This window comes from Vidua chalybeata, chromosome 7, assembly GCF_026979565.1.
Source record: "Vidua chalybeata isolate OUT-0048 chromosome 7, bVidCha1 merged haplotype, whole genome shotgun sequence".
NCBI lineage: Eukaryota > Metazoa > Chordata > Aves > Passeriformes > Viduidae > Vidua > Vidua chalybeata.
The window spans coordinates 22,730,992-22,750,965 of NC_071536.1; the positions used below are offsets into that span (position 1 = coordinate 22,730,992).

The window sequence follows — 19,974 nt, forward strand, 5'->3', positions numbered from 1 at the left end:
CCCCCTCCTAGGAAAAACTAACCCACACTGAGAGGTGGTATCCAAGATAGCAAAATTATGCAATTTGCTACTAAGAGTACTGAGATATGATTAATATAAAGGGGACTTAAGGACAAATTGATGCCTGTTTTGCATGAGAGGATATCACAATCCATCCAATATAATCACTATAAGAAATGCTTTAATGGCAAGAGGCAAGTGTTGAGTTTTTGTATGGTTTTGTTTTTGTTGTCTGGTTTGATTCAAACTTTCCTGCAAGCCAGTCAGCCCTCTTGTACAGAAGGAAAATACATTGTGGACTATGCCATCAAATATGTTGGGACCAATAAATATGTTGGGACAATGGGCAGAAACTGATGCACAGAGAGTTCCACCTGCAAATGAGGATGAGCTTCTTTACTGTGCAGTGTCTGGGCACTGGAACAGATTGCCCAGAGAAACTGTGGAGTGTCCCTCACTGGAGATATCCAAGAACAGTCTGAACACAATCCTGTGCAGTGTGATCTAAGATGGCCAGACATGGTCCTCTCCAACCTTACCCATTCTGTGGTTCTATGAAAATTGTGTATGTATATCAATAGAATTGGTTTTAGATCATATCACTGCTGATGCCAGAAAGGTTCTACTGAATGTGGGCATTCTGCAGAGACTTAAATTTGTACCAGGGTAAGAGTGGTGACATGGAATTTCTGCACAAGGACCATGTCACATCCATCTGTGTAGATCAAGAGTATGCTTCAGTAACAGAGCATGGGCAGTGATCACCAGCATGAAAGAGATGCTCCCTTGCCACAGCTGGGAATTCTGTAGACAAACACTGGAAATCACTGATATCAACAAAAGGTTTCTTTGAGGTGTCATTTCATGGCACATACATAGATAACACAAAGTAGTGAGTAGCCTAAGATCAGGGAAATGGCAAAGATGTGACTACATTTACCTCCTCCCTAATTGCTCATCTCCTGGCTGCCCTCCTCTCTCATTTTGTCTGTTTCTAGAGAAAGTTTTTGGAAGACTTTTATATAGTCTGAATGTATAATGTAAAAGTTTGGTGAAAAGTCAAAAATGCTCATGTGTGGAAGGCAACGAGAGTGTCCCACTTGCTTCTATATCACTCTATTATTTTGGTATTATTATGGCAATGTACATACTCTTAAATCCATTTTCTCATGTTTTCCTCATATTATTTTCTGCTTGTCATCCCAACTTTTTCTCTTCTTAATCTACATCGGGCTTTCTTAATGCTTCCCACCACTCTTGCATTTCTTGTCTGCTAATTTCTTTTCTTTATCTCATTTTTACTTTTTTTTTTCCTTTCAGAAAAATTTGAAACATGGAGTTTTAACATGGACTATAAACTTGTCAATTATTCACCTTTATCTCTACTTAAAAATGTCGGTGTCAGCAGTAATAGGAGAAAGGAAACTTTCTCAGGAATGCTACAGGCAGTGGCAGAAGATGGAGGTCACAAATACTAGGAAAGAACAGCCTTTACAAAGGGCCTGAAAAGTAAAAATCTGCACCAGAAGTCATATGCAATTGTTTGTTTTAAATTCAAAATGGTGGTGGCAGCAACAATAACAATTGGTTTCAATTCTCTTTCAGCAACAAGAACAAGACCCAACTAACTTATACATTTCCAATCTGCCTCTTTCAATGGATGAGCAGGAGCTTGAGAACATGCTGAAGCCCTTTGGGCAGGTCATCTCCACCAGGATACTGCGGGACTCGAGCGGGACAAGCCGTGGTGTTGGCTTCGCAAGGTACCTTGGTGCTGTTAGCTGTGCTGACATCCTTTTTCCTTTCTTTTGATTAAAAATGCAAGAATAGGTGGGAAAAGTAGAAATTACTGAAAATTATAGAGTTTGTAAGGAGAAGGAAGACTGAAATGGAGTTTTGCAGCAGGGTTTTGTTAATTCTTCCTTTGGTAGAGCTGTGTCTCTTCTTGCTTAGATGGCTAAATCTAAATTTATTGCTCTTACTGGGCAATTATCTAGAATAAGAAGGCACTCTAAACAACTTGCTTCTCTTTTCTGTACTTCTCCTTCCTCCTCTATTCCTGAGCCAGTAAGCAAGGGTTACGTGAGGCTTCACAGAGACTTCTCCTGTGACTTCTGGCTTGTGATGTTTGAATCTGAGGCAGCAGACCAGAAGGAAGAACCTACTTCCCCACCCCACGCCTTTTTTTTTTTTGTTTTTCTTCATTAGTTCCTTGGAGAAAATGAACTCATCATTGCCCTTTGAACATCAGCCCTTTGAATTTTCAGGCTCATTAACATGATGTCAGCTAGGAAAGAAAATATTTTTATTCACTTATAGTAAATCTCATCTTAAAATATTTGTGTGTTAAGTCAAATATCTCACCCAAATCAACAAGAACAAATATTTTCCATAAATTAGTAAATACCTCCTAAATATTCTGTCCATATGAGCATACTCTTTTTCTAGTTAACGTAGTTATTTTTTTTGGGATCTCTTCATCAAAGTATTTTCTGTACTGTTTTTATTTATGTAAGTCCTGCTTTAAACCTAGTATAGCAATCAAAATTTAGAGGCTTTAAATAGAAGGTTTCTATTATCAAAAATAAAAGCATGCTTCAAATAAAGAACTGGGATTCTCAAAATATGTTATAAAATCTCTGCAAAATCAAATTTCAGTAATTCAGATGTTCAGTCGATATTACAATAGCTCTGTATTTGAAGAAATATCAGAATCTAAAATTAGTGCACAGAAAAGAACTGAACAAATTTATCTCCTGATGTGGCCAAAATTTTTAGGGATTGATTGTCCTGTGAGTTGGCTGGAGGATATTTCATGGCACTGTGATTTTTATTTTTCTTTTTTTTAATCTCTACCCCCACCAGCCCCCTGACCCCCTACTTCATATGTTTGTCAAACTATCAAGTTTCAAGAAGGTATAACAAAGGAACAAAACTAGAAATAATAGAACAATATTCAGTATTTAAGAGGGGAAAACCAGCAAGTTTGGGCTTTACTAAAATTTCTTCCTGTCCCCTTTAAAAAAATCAACTAGTGTTTGTAATATTGTTGGGATAAAATTAACTGGGCATTTTAATTTCATTAGTATATGTGTGTTTTGTATGTAGCTTTCACTTTTTGTTACTGTGAAGGGTAGAATCCACTAACACCTACTATAAAATTCAGGTGGTATTTTTAATTCATTCAGTTTCTTCTCACTAAACTTGTTCATCACCTCTACCTTGAATGAGTGGTATGGTAGGAAATATGGTAGGATATATTTTTTCTAATGTAGCTGGAAGTGTTCTGGATTCAAATGCAAAAGTCAAAAAGACTTGTGTGTATCCAAAACCTAACTTGTATTGAAGAAATTAAAATAGAATAGTTTTAAAGTACTTTCTCAATAGTTTCACTATTATGCATTTTGTGTTTTATATATACATGAGTGAAGTTATTTTTATATGTGTTTATTTATATACATAAATATAGTATACATAAGTTCTAGGATAAGTATTGCTTCTATATCTAATTAGAACTTCTTTCCTTCTACAAGGTGAACATTTTTCTTGCATTGGAAAATTCTTGGAGAATTAATGAAAGCTAAAATTTTCCAAGAAACCTACAGACATTAAATAAATATTTTAATTTCTTGCCTTTGGGAAACTTTTATTAGGTTAATAGGGAGTAATGTATTTTATCAAGTCCAGACTTGAGTCTGAAACTAAATTATATTGTTTGTTTCATGTGAGACAAAAAAAAAAAAAATTAGATTTCTTTGCTGCAGATCCAATAATCCAGAACTTCTGAAAATTCCCTAAGAGATATTTTTGGAACCATTAGGAAAACCTCTTGTGCAGTCTGGCTTTTTGGTGATGTTGGTTGTTATCTATGCTTGTATGTTGTCAGCCTGTGCAGAAAGGATATCAGAATTAAAAAGATGCCAAGACTTAGGAATTTTTAGTCCTGGTTGTTTGCTGCTGAGGCCATTGGCCTAATTTGTGGATATGAATTACAGAACTTAATGAGCAAATGAAAAGAAATTATCTGTTCAACATTAACCAAACATCATCTTGCAGGCAGATGCAAAATCAGTTCTTTTAAAATATATTTTGTTGTAATTGCACATGAGTCGTTCATTGTGACTGAGTCCAAGGTGACAGTCGGGGCTGGCACATCCTCACTGCAGGTGAGGCCCCTCCCAGGCCAGCAGGGGCTCTCCTCCCTCTGCCCAGTCTGCTAAGTCTAGATCTGACAACATGAGTGCACAAACTGCTTAGGATTTTGGATACATTCTCAGTAGCCATCACAGCTATGCTGGTATTGCCTCCTGTTTGGAACTTGGAGACGATTAAATAAGAGCCAGGTGCATCATTTAGTGGAGATGATGTGTATAAGCTAAAAGCTGCCAAGTCAGTTTGGGTCATGCAGTCAGGCAGGTTTATATTTCAGTTTATTACCCTTAAACTGTACAGACAGCCCTGAATCCTCTTAAGAGTGACATTAACCTTTGCTGCATGCAGCATGGACACTAAGGATTCAATTATGAAAGATAGTTAGTCAGTCCTTCTGCTTCTTTCAAGAGGGGTACTTGAGGCAGCTTGGACAGCTACAGTGTAATTTCTGAGTAAATAAGATTATTATTTTCAGTTTGGCGCTGACTTTGGTCTCAGAGTGCATAAAATGTTCATTGAGTTTGGCTTTACCTTTCTGAAGTTATATGTTCTTAGAAAACATCTTCCCCATTGTTCACATATGGGAAAGCAAGCCAGAGCAGTGGAGAGGGGAAAAGCAAGAAATATGATTTGAGAAAAAGCAAGAAATATGCTTAAAAAAAAGTTACAAACATGTGAATCTGGTTGAGTGTTTAATTTATGTAAATTATTCTTTATTTTCAAAGGATGGAGTCAACAGAAAAATGTGAAGCAGTGATTGCTCATTTTAATGGAAAATTCATAAAGACACCAGCAGGAGTTTCTGGTATGTTGCATATATTTCTTACAAGATGTATGAATGGGTTAGTGCTTACATGGTGGAAGCCTGTTACACTGATTGTTGTATCTGGCTTCTCATTTAGAGGCAAGCGTATTAAAATTAAACTATGTCTTTTTGGATGGCTGTAATGCTTGCTTGGAACACAGTATATCACTTTTCTGTTGTAAACTTTTTCTAAGAATCTAGTAGTGTTCTCTCCTAGCAGAGAAACAAGCAGCTAAGATGCCAGCTACGTACAAATTTACATCCCACGTAATCCCAGATGAAGTGATGAAACAAATATCTATCAGAACAGAATTTGGCTGCTTTTCCATGGACAGGGCTTTTTTCAGAGGCAAAAATGGGCTGGTTTTGTCATCTGTTGATGATTTTTTCAACACAATTTAAAAAAAAAAAATTCTTAGAAGAAAAATGGAATCTGCAGCAGTGCCTGGCATGATCATTCACTGGGGAGCTGCAACTCTCAAGTCAGGTTTTAGTCCTTCAGGAAAATGGAAGGAGGTCAGCATAGAATGCTGCTTCTAGAAATATTGTGCAAGGCAGAATTCAGAGAAGGCTTAATACAATTTTGTTGTCACACCAAGTTCCTCATCTGTTTGTCTGCTTTGTCAGCACTGTTTCTAAGAGAGAAAACGTATATTCCATGAATACTGAAAAATGAGGAGAGGAAATTCAATGCTGCTGAGTAAAATAGAAAGTAAAGAGGACAATAGAGAAGGAAAGAATACATGCCTGACATTCCAGGCAGCTTTCAGTAGGCATTTTATTGAGATTCCCAAGTGGGAATTTTACATATTACAGCATTGATGTGGTTGGTGATGCTGCCTTTATCCCACTGGTGAAATGTTCTGTGCAACCAGGCCCTGTCACTGAGGAGGAGGAAAGTAGCCCTCGGCAGGCAGACAACAATGTGGCTTGTTTAGTAAAACTCCAAACATGCCTCATCCCTGAAAGATTGCTCCAGTTTGAGGCAGTCTGTGCTGCTGTAAGGATGGAAAATGCTTCAGAGCACAGGAAACCACTCCCTTCAGCAAAACTAATCTAATGCAATATTTTTACTTCCCTAACCTTGCTTTCGCCTTTGCACAGGGATTAATTGCTGATATTATTATTTAGTTAAAACTATGTTACAAAGGTTTGGTAAATTTAAGCGCCTTGTTGCATTTGTTACTTTTAATTTTTTCCTTGTTACATGTAGTAAAAATGTTACAGCCTAGGTATAAACAGACAGTAATGACACTTAAGAACTGTAACAGAAGCTCCTATTAGTGCTTTTTAGTTTGTTAATTTTTATTTTCACTTGCATTCTCCTGTTTTCAATGAATGAGCCATGAAGCATGTCATTGCTAGTCATGCTCTGTCTCCAGTGGGTCTTTGCTGAAGCTGGAGTTGCACCCTTAAATGATGAGGTTCAACTGAGTCGAAATAAAAAGTTGCTGCGTGGAATTATAGGAATGATTTTTGCACTCTGAAGGAAACATTTAACATAAAAATGTGATGAATTAGAGACAAGAAATTTGCAGAGAACTGTCCATTGTCTGAATGTGGAAACTAAACAGGGGTCTCAAGATGTAATCCACCTCACGGGCTTGAACTTCTAATGCTTACTTTGCAAAGCAGTTGTCCAGGCTCTCTGTCTAGAACAAGTAAAGAGGAGCACACCTTCAGAGGCTGTCTTTGCAGTTACAAAGGGTGTCTAGCTCAGTCACTCAGAAATAGATACCTCCAAATGTTTGAAAGTCAGTTAAGTGAGATTGGCCTCACCTTCCATGATACTAAAAATGAGTTAAATAATCAGGTGCATAAAGGAGTGGTGAGAACCTTGGTTTTTAACTACCCTCAATTTTGTTGCGTAGGGCACGGCCTCAGTTCTATGTTTCAGTGCTGGCACTGTGAAGTTTCATTGCTCCTTGCAAAGGCTTTTATGGAGATCAAATTTTTCCCAGAGTTCCACACCACGTAGTGAGTACCTGTCCAATAATGCAGCCTTATATGAGAATTCAGTTTATGCATAATAGTATAATGCAGTCTGCCAGGAAAGTGGGGTGGAGTCATGAGACAGCTGCGATTTTGGACTGCCTGCAGAGAGAAAACTGGATGATAGTAGGAAAGCTCTTGAACAAGCAAAGATTAGGAAACTGTTTTGAAATAGATTAGCAACCATTGGGATTATAAAGGATCAACTTCAAACACATGCAAAACAAAATCATAAAACCAGATCCATGTTTAAATTAAAACATTGTGTCCTGGAAACTTGGCTAAAATCAGCAAAGGGAGCTGGCTCTAGAAACACTGTTATCAGGATGAGGAGGGTAGGAGGGATGGGCCTGTAATGAAATAGGTGTGGGAGGAAGAACATTTGTTCAACAAAAACATGCTTTCATAATGCAGCTTTGTTATTTTAACTAAGTTTGGGCTTAAATGGAAGAATGTGTTAAACAGTTATAGAAAGCATAAATGAAACCTCCTCTGGAGCATGAGAAGGCACATAACGAATAAAACCTCTAAGAATCTGGGAAGGCCAGGGATAACACAGGGTGGTGTCAAAAGTGTCACCTCCAGAGTTAGGTGAGTGACTGGGCATTGATGATGCTAAACCCTGATATAACTGGCTATTCAGGCTTTATTTAACTTTATGAAATATATTTAGTATTTAGTGTGTCTTTGTTTATCTTCAGTAAAGAAGAAGAAGGGTTAGCTCAGAGAGCAGTTTGAAATGCACTGCAAGTTAGTATAATTGTGAAACTCTTGGAAGTGATGTGTTAGTTGCACCATTTGTTGCTGGGCTTTGTCCTTTTTTTTATGTAAGTTATTGTATTAGTTGGTTGTGTTTTATGGACTATGACTTCCTCTCCAGTTTGTCACCAAAAACCAAACTCAGAACTTTAATTTTTGTACTTAATTATCTTCTCAAGTATGATATATAACTATATATTTAATTGTTATAATTTTAAGGTAACTTTTGCACTTAGTTTCCCTCTCCTTCTTAAGTCACTATTGTTTTCAGTGAAGAATGTAATATTTAAAGCTTTTCTATTCTCCTGAGAAATGTATGATGTGAATTGGAGGAAACAGACCAGACTGGTATCAAGAGCCAGGAGCCAGCAGATGAGCAGTGAGAGCAGAGCAGCAGCATACTTATCCTTCCTCTTCTAAAAATGATACTCAGTGTTCACTGGCTTTTAGTCTTGTGATTGATCCATAGTGATAGTAGAAATTATCTTCTGGACAAAATTTTGAAAGGCAACTCCTCCCAATCACAGTAGCATGTAGCTGTGTGGCGATACACAAGAATAGTTATATAAAAAATTACCTGAAGCAGCTGTGCTGTAGAATATGTAAGTTATATGTAAGTCTGAGTGTATTTGTCTCTCTTATATTTAAAATGAGAAATATAGAAGTTTAAAAGTTACAGAAGTTATATGCCTGTTCTATAGACTTTATGGATTGTTTAGTATTTCTTTTACTGGAAAAGAACTTAAGTGAGTTTGGCTTAATGGGTTTAAGGTAAAGAGCACTTTTGCTGAGCAGCCCATGCCATTTTTACTCCAGGAATGGCTGGTTATGGTGATGGTGCAAAAATCAAAAATTATCCATGATGCACCCCTCTCTTCCCACTTAGGATAAAGATATTGGTTGCTCAGATTCTCTTTTAGGGGAGAAGATTGAGTGTGTAAAATCTCTGCTCCTGCCTGTGTTCTTGACTAGACTGGGAAGAGGTCCACCAGGAATGATACACACTACAGTTTGAAATGATCTGGCCTTGGACATCATTCTAGTGTGGGGAGGAGTGAAAATGGAGCCCTGAAGTAGCTGTCTCCTGTCAGTCATATTCTAGTGTTTCCTAGTTTCTTACCTTTACAAATTATCCAGCACTGAAGATCTCTAGTGAATTTAAGCTACTTGACCATAAATTCAATTTTTCTTTCAATTACCGTTCACAGATCCTTTAGAAAAAACACATGAACCACAGCCTGAAAACCACTGCTACAGGGTATCAAGGGCCAACAGTGTTGATGTTACTCCTGGTTGTCACACTGAAGGCAGAGGAACAAAAATTTCATCCTTTTGATCAAGATCCTGCGATTAGCTTAGCTGGTCAGAGCGTGGTGCTAAGGTACCAGCAATGTAGGTTTGATCCCTGTACGGGCCATTCACTTAAGATTTGGACCTGGAAGGGACCCACAAGGATCATCAACTTTGAATATTTTGTGAAATCTGTGAATTACAGACTTTTACTGCTCTAACTCCCATAATTTGCAATTGCTGCTTAGTTTTAAGAAGCAACATAGGATTAGAAGAGAAAAATTCTTCTTAAAACCACTCAAAATATCCTTCTGTGACAAATTATGAAACCTTGTATAATTATTAAAGCAATGTAATCCTGAGCATTATGTTTAAGGGAAGACTAGGATGGTGAAAAGTATAATATTTAATTTCTCTTTAAACATATAAAGCTACCCTGATCTTGAGTTGCACAATTTCTTTTTTAATTCCCACTGCCTTTGGCAAAAGTTTCTAGCTGTACAGGCTTGCTCTGTCATTAAAGTGATGTTTTAATATCAGAATTCATTAAGTCCCGTATGCTTTGCACTAGAAAATAAGCAATGAAAGTTTCTGAAAGATGCAGTTTAATTGAAAACTGACGAAAGGAACATATTTTTAAACTATTTTGTTGTATTGTTCAGTAACTGAAAGTAGGGTTTATTGAAAAGTTGATAAAATTAGCCATGTAAAGTCAAGGGTGTAAACTCAAGGTCCAACAAAGAACATCCGTTTTGTTCTTGCATTTATAGTATCACCTGGTACAAATTTGGATAGACATTGAGCAAAGACAAACTGAATTCTAATGTACAGATGTGTGCAAAGTGTCTACAACAAGGAAGAATTTACTCTCTGGACTAATACTGCATTCACATCTCTCGTCTGTAAAAACATTAGCCCTGGAGGAGAGTGGTTCAGGGCAGGAGGAGATGGTCAGCATTTTCCACACCCAAGTTCTAAAGCCCTGACCTGATGCTGAAGGCCAGGAAAGCTCATGGTTGCAGATCCCCTCAGTAGTTGCAGCTCAACGGGCACCTGCAAACCATTGGCAGTGTTGGTTTGCACTGGGTGTCAGAAGAGTGAGCACCTGAAACGTGGTGTCCTAGCTGCAGAAGCTTAACTCCACTGCAAGTTGTAGCCTTTTACATCAGGTACCTCTCAGCTGTGAATGCAACTCTGAATATTTGTACTCTGCCTTTGTCTTGCACATACAGACAAGTCACTGAATGATTAATGATCTGCTTCATCACTGGGCCTGCATAGTTCCCAGCAATTAAACAATAAAAATGGCTCTCCCTTCCTTCCTGTACTACAAAAGATTGCTTAACTGGTCTGTAGGACTTGTGAAAGCTTTTTGTTCAAATATGTGTCTGTCACATGCGTGAGCTTATATGCAAGAGAGAGAATGTGTTGCATATTCGTGATAACTATGAGAAAAAGTAAGCTGAAGAAACAAGGTTCAGATTTAATTTTGAAGAGAGTAAGGTCTGTCTTCATTCTTTGGTGGGAGGGAGATCAGCAGGTTGAGATAAACCCAAGAAGGTTTATCTGCTTCTCATGAGCCTCCCTCCAGTGACCATCAGTCATTGTGTTGTTGCAGGAATGAACACGGTATTATTCAGGTCACGTGTATGGAAGAGCAGCCAAAACTTGTGGGTGGGCTTTCCACTGGAGCTGTCCCCACTGTCAGCATTCAGATCTTGAAGCAGAATCAGGGAAGGCAAATGCTGTACAGCCTTTGTGTACAGCACAGAAGTGCTGGTATTAAGTAGATGGTCTGCATGGAGTACTTTTAGCATGAGTTGGAGCATTCCCAGCATTTGATGGGTGCAGTGAGGAGCAAGGGAAGGTGGAAGGTCAGAGAAGCAAGGGTTCCCATGGCTGGATCTGTGTTCAGTAAGATGGAGCACTAACTTCTAGTAGATCACAAATAGCTCTTTAAATGTGTGGGTTTCTTCACTGATGCAGGTTTAGGATATTATGTATGCAAAATCCAGTACATGCGTATAAGTCTTACTCCATTTTTTCTTCCTCTTTAAATTTGTCAGAGAATTTTTACAATGCAACACAGAAGATGTTTAATCATCTAAAATATAGCTGTTTTGAGTTATCTACTGACAAAAAATTCATATTTCTACTTAAATTAGGTTTTTATGAACATTTTATTCAAACAGTTGGACAGATTTACTCTGGTTTTTCTTTTTTTTTTTAAGAAAAGATCTGTATGTTGAGACAATGATGACAAATGCAAGCACAAATGATGTTTTCAAAAAAGTTTTTATAATTCATTGTACGGATTTTTAATGAAAGCATAATGCAGCTTTAAATAAAGCATTTACTACCTGTGAGTGCTATAATACAGAGTGACAGGGCCAGAAACATTTTTCTGATGTCTTTCTGTACTGTTTTCATGTCAGACAAATTGAATTTTGAAATGAAATTTTGATTTTTCATCCAAAATTTTATAGTGCATATTTTGGAAGACACATATGCTCTTCACAAAAATAGATTTTTTGAAATAATGTAAAAGTAGATAAAGATATTCAACTTGGGGAAGAGCTTTTTTTCATTTAAGGCAGTTAACGTCAGTATTTGGACCTCCTCTCTCAGCGTCCAACGGATTTTTGTTTTCCACACTGTGTAAAACCAATCAAAATTATTTCAGACTGGAATATGAGAAATTTATCCATATTGACTAACATATTCTGAGATTACCTCCTCTTATTTCAGCAGAACCGTATGTGGACTAAAATGCTGTGTGCTTTGACCAAGGTTATTGGTTGTAGCTTTTATAAAGGAACATCAAATCATCCATCACCATATTGATATAGTACCTTTTTGCTCCAAATATGTTGATACAGAAGTTGCTTCACATAATGGAACACACCAAAGCAAAACTCAGTTTTGATAATGCCAGAAATCCCCTCAGAAATACCAGGTTTTGAAGACAATATTTTCCAGTTTGTCTCCTACTTAAGGGTTTCTGTTATCTCCTTATTCATTTAATCCATCATCCATAGGTCTCCTATATTTTTCCAGTGTCATTAGCCTAACCTTTTCCTGGTTTATTTTATGATTAGAGGGTTCTAATTACTATTCTCTGAAGGATAATACATTTTAAATTTATTCAGTTGTCATGTTTAATGTAATAGTCTGACACTCTGTATAACAGCACCCAGGTAGGAGAAGTCCAGGTCTCTGACCTGTGTGGTCAGTGCTGGAGGTGAGACAGGGAGCCACACACCAGTTCTGTCGCCCTTTTTTATAGAGAAGGCTGTCAAAAGATGTGTCATGCAGGAAGTGGATATTTTTCCAGTAGAAACAGAGCTAGTGTTTTAGGTGTGACATTCAAAGCCAGGGATGACTGGGCCTTTAATGCTTGTTTTGTGCCAAAGTTTTAAAAGTCAAGCTCTTTGCGAGGTTACGCATCCCTGAGGTTTTCAGTACCAGTCATCTTTTGCAAATGTAGACAGGGTGAAGAGACATCAGCACTCACCATGGTTATATTAATAGATTTTGTTGAAAATTTTTCTTGGGGTTGTTTTTTTGCAGGTGGCCTTCCCACCCCATGTGTTTACTCTGCATTTGGAAACTTGTATGTTTTCAGGTCCAGCCATGTCTCATGAAGATGTTTCCAAACAGAGAGTGACTGGAGGAGTGTCATGGTAAAGCTTAGACAGCTCATGTGTCAGGAATTATTGGCAGAGAAGCGTTTACATCCAAGTCATAACAGTGCTTCCACCCTGTGATTATGGAGGGTGTGGTGTGATGCAGCAGAGCTGTGCTTCAGCCATAGGTACTTGGAAATGTGGAAGCTAAGAACAGGGAAAGAAAGAACGCTATGCAAACCTTTTCATTGCTTCAATTCTGACATTAAAAATTGAGGTCATGGTCAGGATTGTATTAGGAAAAATAATAATAACAATAACAAGAAAAAATAATAAAGTATGGTGATGCTGTTTCATGGCAGTATGCAAAAAACCCCAAAGTACAATCTTGAAGAATTTCTGGTTGCACTGGGTATTCTTTATAGAGCAGAGATAAACTGGGAATGAACAATTGTGGCATTTTCTTGGTGCAAGGCCTCAGGGCATAAAGGTGCCTCTTCTGGGTGAGTAAAACACTTGTAAATTTTGGGACATTACTGAAATCTCCAAGGGGTGGGGAGAATGTATTACAGACCTTTGGCCAGATTTTTTCTCCATCCTCCTTAGATATACTTCCAAAGAGACAAAGCTCAGAATTCAGATGGCAGCTCTTGTTGAACCCAGACCAAGAGACACACACTCAGGATATACAGACGGTGTTTCCTTCCAACAGGTTTTGCAGCAGTAGTTTAAATCACATAGATAAGGCATTCCAGATGCTCTGTTTTTGTGTGGCAGCTGTCTTTGTGCTATGCTGAGCAGTTGTTGATGCTGTAGTACAGCACTGTGTTATTTAAGTGTCATATTTGGAATATAACTTAAAACCATACCTCATTTGGAGAGTTGAACACCTGTGCATCAATGCTACTTCAAGTAATTTTTCTTCTTTCTTCTCAGTTCCCGCAGAACCTTTGTTGTGCAAGTTTGCCGATGGAGGACAGAAGAAGAGGCAGAATCAGAATAAATACATACAGAATGGAAGAGCATGGCACAGAGAAGGCGAGGTGAGACTTGTAAGTCCTCCCTTCAAGCTTTAGTGTGGGTGTGCAATAATGAATACTCAGGAAAATGATAGGCATTGAGACTTCTTGGCTTGGGCCTTTGGCATATTAAAAACGTGCAAGCAGCTTTTACCTGACAGTTTGTGTCGCTATAAAAAAAATACTTAACTGTGTCTTTCTTCTGAGGGGAAAAGGCAAAATGTGAAACGCTGAGTCCTATCTCATTAAAGTGAAAAATAAAATCTCCTTCAACTTGGTCATGATATAAACCTCAGCTTTTTAATATAAACATTCAGCTTTCTCATATTATTAAACTACCAGAAACATAACTGTACTTACATGCAGTAAATAATCCTTTGATCTATGCAACACTAAAATGCACATCACTTTCACAAGATTAAAATAGTATACCAGTGCCATGCAGCATTATTATTTTTAGTCAACAATTGTTTTAATCTTTAATGTTCAAGATAATCGTTTTATAGACTTACTGTGGCTAGCAAGCCTAGTCACCTCATTTATATTACACAGAAAAATGCAAATGTGCCTTCTGAAAAACTGCACTCCCCATTCAATCTTATAGGTTATATATTGTAGGCAACATCCTAACATAATCATCTGCATGCCCTGAATCTCAAACACACATGTACTTTTAGCCAGGTGTTTAATAGATTGCATTTTGTTCCTCATAATGGGAACATGGAAACTTGTATTCACAAACAATATTGCTGATTCTCTTCACTGTATACTTACTTCTGTCAAATAAGCTTTCCCTAAGTTTTTGTAATAAATTATTTCAATACAAATTTTCAGTTAAAAATGAGACAACTAAAGAAAGAATAAGAGAAATAATTTGCAATTTAAATTAATTTTGTCAACTCTTTCTTTTCCACTTTTTTTTTTTTTTAAAGGCTGGAATGACACTTACATATGATCCAACCACAGCTGCTTTACAAAATGGGTATGTTGAGTAATGGCACACTAAGAAAAAAAGAGTTTGCATTATGAAGGATGCACAGAACTAGCATTTAATAACTATTTCTGCATTTTCTAGATTTTATCCATCACCCTACAGTATTACAGCAAACAGAATGATCACTCAGACATCTATTACACCATATATTGCTTCTCCAGTTTCTACGTACCAGGTTTGTATTTAGAGCTTGGTAGCTGAAATATGGCTTGTTGGAACTTATGTTTATTTGTCAATTGTTACATCTGGTTTTATGAGGTCTCCAATAATGCTACATTTTAATGAAGTGGCCTCCTTGTGCTGTACAGCATCAAAGTGACAGCCTGAAAACCTGAGTGTGTGTTTCAGGAAGCACAGTGATTTAATGAGACCCTGATGTCTTGCAAAACCAAGTCTCCAACTTGTGCTGATGGCTGAGGGATTTGTAGTCGCTTCTGCATTTCATGTGAGATTTTTCATTTTCTCTCAGTCAAATTTTTTTAATGTCACCAGTATATATGAAGTCATTATTCTTTATTTAAAACCTAATTGGTTTAAATAAATTCATTTTTAAAGATGTTTTTCCATGCATTTTGAGCTTTTCTCTGTATTTTTCTCAGAAAGACCAACAATAATATCTTACGTAGTTGTACTAAGAAGGGTACAGAAACATTCTTGACATTAGAGAAGGAAATTTGAAAAAAAGAGCTCAGAGTTCAAATTACTTAAGGATTCAAATTCAGTGTTTTTCTATTAGGAGTAAAGCATTTAATAGCCTAGGACAGTATTTCTAAACTAAAGGCTACTTTATTTTGAATAATAAATTAAAACATGAATTTTTGGTGGATATTTTTGGTCCAAAGCTTTCTGAAGAGGGATTTTGATAGGTGCCATTTTGAGTCCTCTCAGGGGATATATTGCTATACAATTCAACACATTGGGAAATTATATGGAACAGTTTTAGTACTTTGATATAGATCTCTTAGGAATCCTCAATTTTAAGGCATCATACATTTCAGTTTACAACCAACTTACTTTAAATACAACTATGGCAGTTTCAGATGTGTGCTCTGTAATTACTACTTGAGACATGCCAATTATTGCAGTGTATAATAAATGATGAGATTTTTTGGCATTTTACTGTTTAACACATAGATGGAGTAAACAGCAGTGATTCAGGTCATAAATAACCCAAACTAATTTAATTTAGAAAATTCTTACCTCTATGTGTCAGGGGAAGAAGAGGCTGTTTGCTTTCTAGTGAGAAAGACATGCTGAGCTTTCTGATGAGCTCTGTGTGTGAATGACTGTGGAAGGGTGTGTAAAGGAGAGGTAGAAGGCTGACAGAGGCACTGTGGGCCATTTCATCAGCTGTCTCTTGCAGAAACTGCCATGTAGCCTTCAATTCCAAGTGAGGAGGATGAGGAAGAATTGTCTAATATTAGTCTGGAGATCTAATGCTGTCTTGCATGAGCAAAGTATTGTGTAGGAGTTAAAACAACATTCTCTGGTGTGAAGGGCAGCTGGATTATTTTTATATTAATTTCTGAGGTAACTTATGCAACACAATGTTTGCTCTTGGCAGACAGTGCTAGACAGTATTTTTCAGTATACTGACTCATTCTGCTTGGTACTGCATTACCTCAGAAATTACAGTAAGTTCTTACCCAGGAAAATATTTCAGTAAAATTAACTGCTATTCTTTATTAAAATATAAATTATTTATCAATAGACAGCTCTCTAATATTCAGAATCCAAGTAAAAATTGGAAGTTGGCATGGAAACATACTACTTAGCAATATAGTATTATTTTTTAGGCTTATTGAAATAGGCAGACCACAATCCATTATGTTTCCAGAAATGTAGTTACCAGTATTTCAATATACATGGCATGGAGCTTAAATTATTGTGGATGGAGTTATTAATATCATTATGCTTGAAGTGACACAGTAATTGGAATTGGAAATTAAATTGAAGTATTCTGTACTGGGGAGGAAGGAGGTTCTTGGCCAGAAGAGTATTAGTCACATCTTCATTACTGATCCCTTCTTACTGAAACCTGCAGCTTTCTGTTTTCTACACAACAGGACGTATCACACAAGCAAAGTTTTTGGTTTTTGTTTTTTTTTTTTCCTTTGAGGCATGGTATAACCTGCTCCTAGATTTATTCTTATTCAGGTAAACAAATTTAATAAAGTTTTGGCTAGTATTTTTTTCTGCAACCCCTGTATACCCAAATGACTGCACTGAGCCAGTTACTATCATAGACTGAGATTAGCCAAAGCTTTAGTCAGGCTGTACCGGTATTTTTGCCATTAAGATTTTGCCTGAGGAAAGGGAGTGTTCCAGTCTTTTCCATTCCATTTTTGAACTCCTGTTTGCTTTTTCCTGACTGAAAAAGAAAAAAAAAAAAAAAAACAAAGATGCCAAAACCCCAACTCTGGTTTGAAACTAAGTACCAAAAGGAGGCAAAAAATATTTCCATCTGCCAGAAAATACCTCACCTGGATTTTTTTCAAGGCTGTGTGTTTACCTGTCCTGTTCACAGGACTCTGGGAATAATGGTAGAGGCATTTAAAAGGCTTTAAATGTCCAGCAGCAGTGGTGTGTGGTGCAGATCAGATTCCTGCCCCTCCTGACACACCTACAGCAGGTGGGGAGGAAACATTTTTGTCCCTACCTTGAGTATTTCTTGCAGCACACTTTTTCAAAGAGCTGTTGCAACCAGCTCTTTTTAACCAGGATAATAATATAACCTGTTACTTTCCCTATTTATATTTCACTTTGTCATGCAAAGTTAGGCATTCTACTGCAATTTGCAATTGAAGTATTTGGGCAGTCACTGATTTTGGAGAGAAAATGTGCTTGTTGCAAGAGTAGGGACTCTCATCAGAACCTCCTCCTCTTCCTGTGCTTTGGAAATAACACACCACAATGTCTCAGAGAACAGAGCACCTAAATCTTCTCCTTTTTCCTGGACCAAGATTACCACAGAATTCGTGATTTTTTTTTTTCAGTTGTGAAAATACAATAATTTATTTTAATCAGATAACACTAGAAGGCAAATAGTGCTATGCTTTCTGAGATCCCAATTACTTTTCCACAAAGGAATTTCTGAGATGGAGGGAGCTTCATTTTTCAACGTAGCAGAAATCTGCCATTCATCTGTTTGACCCCTTTCACTGTACTTGATAGTTTCTGAAACCTGCACTAAAAACACCGTCTTCTGTTCTGAAAGGTGTATGTGGTATATGGTTTCCAAATCTTGTCTCTGATTTACAGTCACAATTAATACATTTTTCACAGAAATCAGTGTTGTTCCACAGAGGGACTAATTTGGTTAAAAAGTCAATAAATGAGGAAGGAAGCATGTTAACATGATTTAAGTTATTACTATATCTAAGTTGGAGTAATGTGTAAAATGAAAAATAAAATGCAAATTTCATTTCAGGTTCAGAGTCCTTCTTGGATGCAGCCTCAACCATATATAATGCAGCACCCAGTAAGTTTTTATGCGTCTCCACTGTTGTATTTATCTATTATATAAACACTTTACATACTTTAAACCACAGGAAGTATGTCAATTCCTGCCCAATTACTTCCATGGATCAAAATGAAAAGTGAAACAAAGACAGTAACCTGAACTGGGGCCTCATTTTATTTGGACAAAAAAGAAAGCTGCCTTCAGAGTATTGATGTGATGAGGATTATTAGAGAAAGCTTCCAAGAGGAAACTTAGTGGTGTTTTTTTTTTGGTTTTGTTTTTTTGTTTTTTTGTTTTTTTGTTTTTTTGTTTGTTTTTTGGTTTTTTTGGGGGGTTTTTGTTTTGTTTTGTTTTGTTTTTGTGGTTGGTTTTTGTTTTTGTTTTATTTTGTTTTACTTCAAATGGAAAGCACTTTGGAAATGCTAAATGCTTTACATACTGTCTGCCTTTCAGGAGCTGAAATTGGAGACCCAGTGTTTTAGAATAGGTCTACAGTAGTTCAGACTGGATAATTTGTGAAAGACAGATGGATGTAGTGATATGAATGACATTATGGACACTCACTTGAGAAAACCTGCATAGCTTGTTCTGGCTTCACCACTCATGAGTAATGCTGGTCTCCCTACCCTTTTGGCTGTGGCATCTGTACCAGACTGTCAGGCATTCTGATCTCTACTCTCCTGTGATATTTTGCTTCTTGTCTATGTCATTTGCCAATTAAGTACCATTACATCTGAGACTTACTGGGTTTCTTGAGATGAGCTTTACTAATAATAACAGGCACTTTAATACATGCACTCCCATAGTTAACAAACAGGTCTGTTTCCAGATGCAGAAAGGATATTGTCTTGACTTTAATTAACCTCTCCATGCAGATTATAGAATGTAAATCTTCTTGGCAGAACATTTTCTTCTTGGGCATGCAGAGAAGGTGGTGTTGAACCAGAACACCCTCTCACACACTTAATTGTTGTTGTATTTGTGGTTTTTGATGTTAAATACACATACACAGAGTAGGTTTTAACTTCCTTCTCTAGCAACACAGATTTTCATAAAACAACATCCTGCAAATAATGCTGTGAAAGACAAGATGTGTTATAATGGTGTATTAGTTTAGATGTATTCGTTTCACAGGTACACAAGATGAAATTTCATGGTTGAAAATAAAGACCTAGATTCTAGACTGAAGTTTGGTTTTGGCCTGTGCAAAGACAGGTGCTGTCTTGCTCATTTGCTTTTCAGAGAAGCCTGCAGTCTACAGACAGGAAATTCTTTCAGTGTTTGATGTGCCTGTGACTCATTTCATCTACACTGATCACATGGTTGTTTTTTCCAAGTATATTCTATACTTCTTTTTCTTTCTTTTTTTTTAATTTTAAGGATTAGTTATTGATTCAAAATACTTGCTTTCAGTACACTGCAATTATTTCGGTTTGTTTTGAGCCTCCATTAATTTCAATCAACACCTTCTGCAAGCATAAGTCATACAAAGTATTTGGAAATGTGTTTTTGTGGAATATGATTGGTAAAATGAAATTTCTTGATAGTCTTCCATTTCAGTTAACTCTGAAAACCTGTGTGCTGTCCATATTTAGCAATCTGTGCTGTCCATGTTTAGAAGTTTAGAGTATAATTTTTATGAACCTAAAAAATGGTACAGAAGCAATAGAAATGTCATCAAGAGCAGCTGGTATTTAGACAAAGAATCAGCGTTGCTAAGTCACTCTTCTGAAGTGTGTGTGCTAATGAAAGCAGCCACTAAGTAGGGCAGCTGTCTCACATGTGAACATCGTGTGTGATGGGTAGCAACACAAATGTTCCTCCTCCAAAGCCACCATTCCTAAAGATGAGATAAAAGTTTCTTCCTGAAGCAC

At 37.0% G+C, this 19,974-nt stretch overlaps 1 protein-coding gene across 4 annotated transcripts in view; it reads left to right on the forward strand.

Annotated features, from left to right (window-relative positions):
• RBMS1 (RNA binding motif single stranded interacting protein 1) overlaps positions 1 to 19,974 on the forward strand; it is a 143,273-nt gene that overhangs the window by 115,409 nt on the left and 7,890 nt on the right. For 3 of the 4 annotated variants that reach the window (XM_053947727.1, XM_053947729.1, XM_053947730.1), the window contains exons 5-10: positions 1,606 to 1,763; positions 4,878 to 4,957; positions 13,561 to 13,676; positions 14,576 to 14,625; positions 14,719 to 14,812; positions 18,068 to 18,118. In XM_053947727.1, the coding sequence (XP_053803702.1) occupies positions 1,606 to 1,763; positions 4,878 to 4,957; positions 13,561 to 13,676; positions 14,576 to 14,625; positions 14,719 to 14,812; positions 18,068 to 18,118 (549 nt within the window). The remainder of the gene's footprint in view (positions 1 to 1,605; positions 1,764 to 4,877; positions 4,958 to 13,560; positions 13,677 to 14,575; positions 14,626 to 14,718; positions 14,813 to 18,067; positions 18,119 to 19,974) is intronic. The other variant, XM_053947728.1, reaches the window with a different exon arrangement.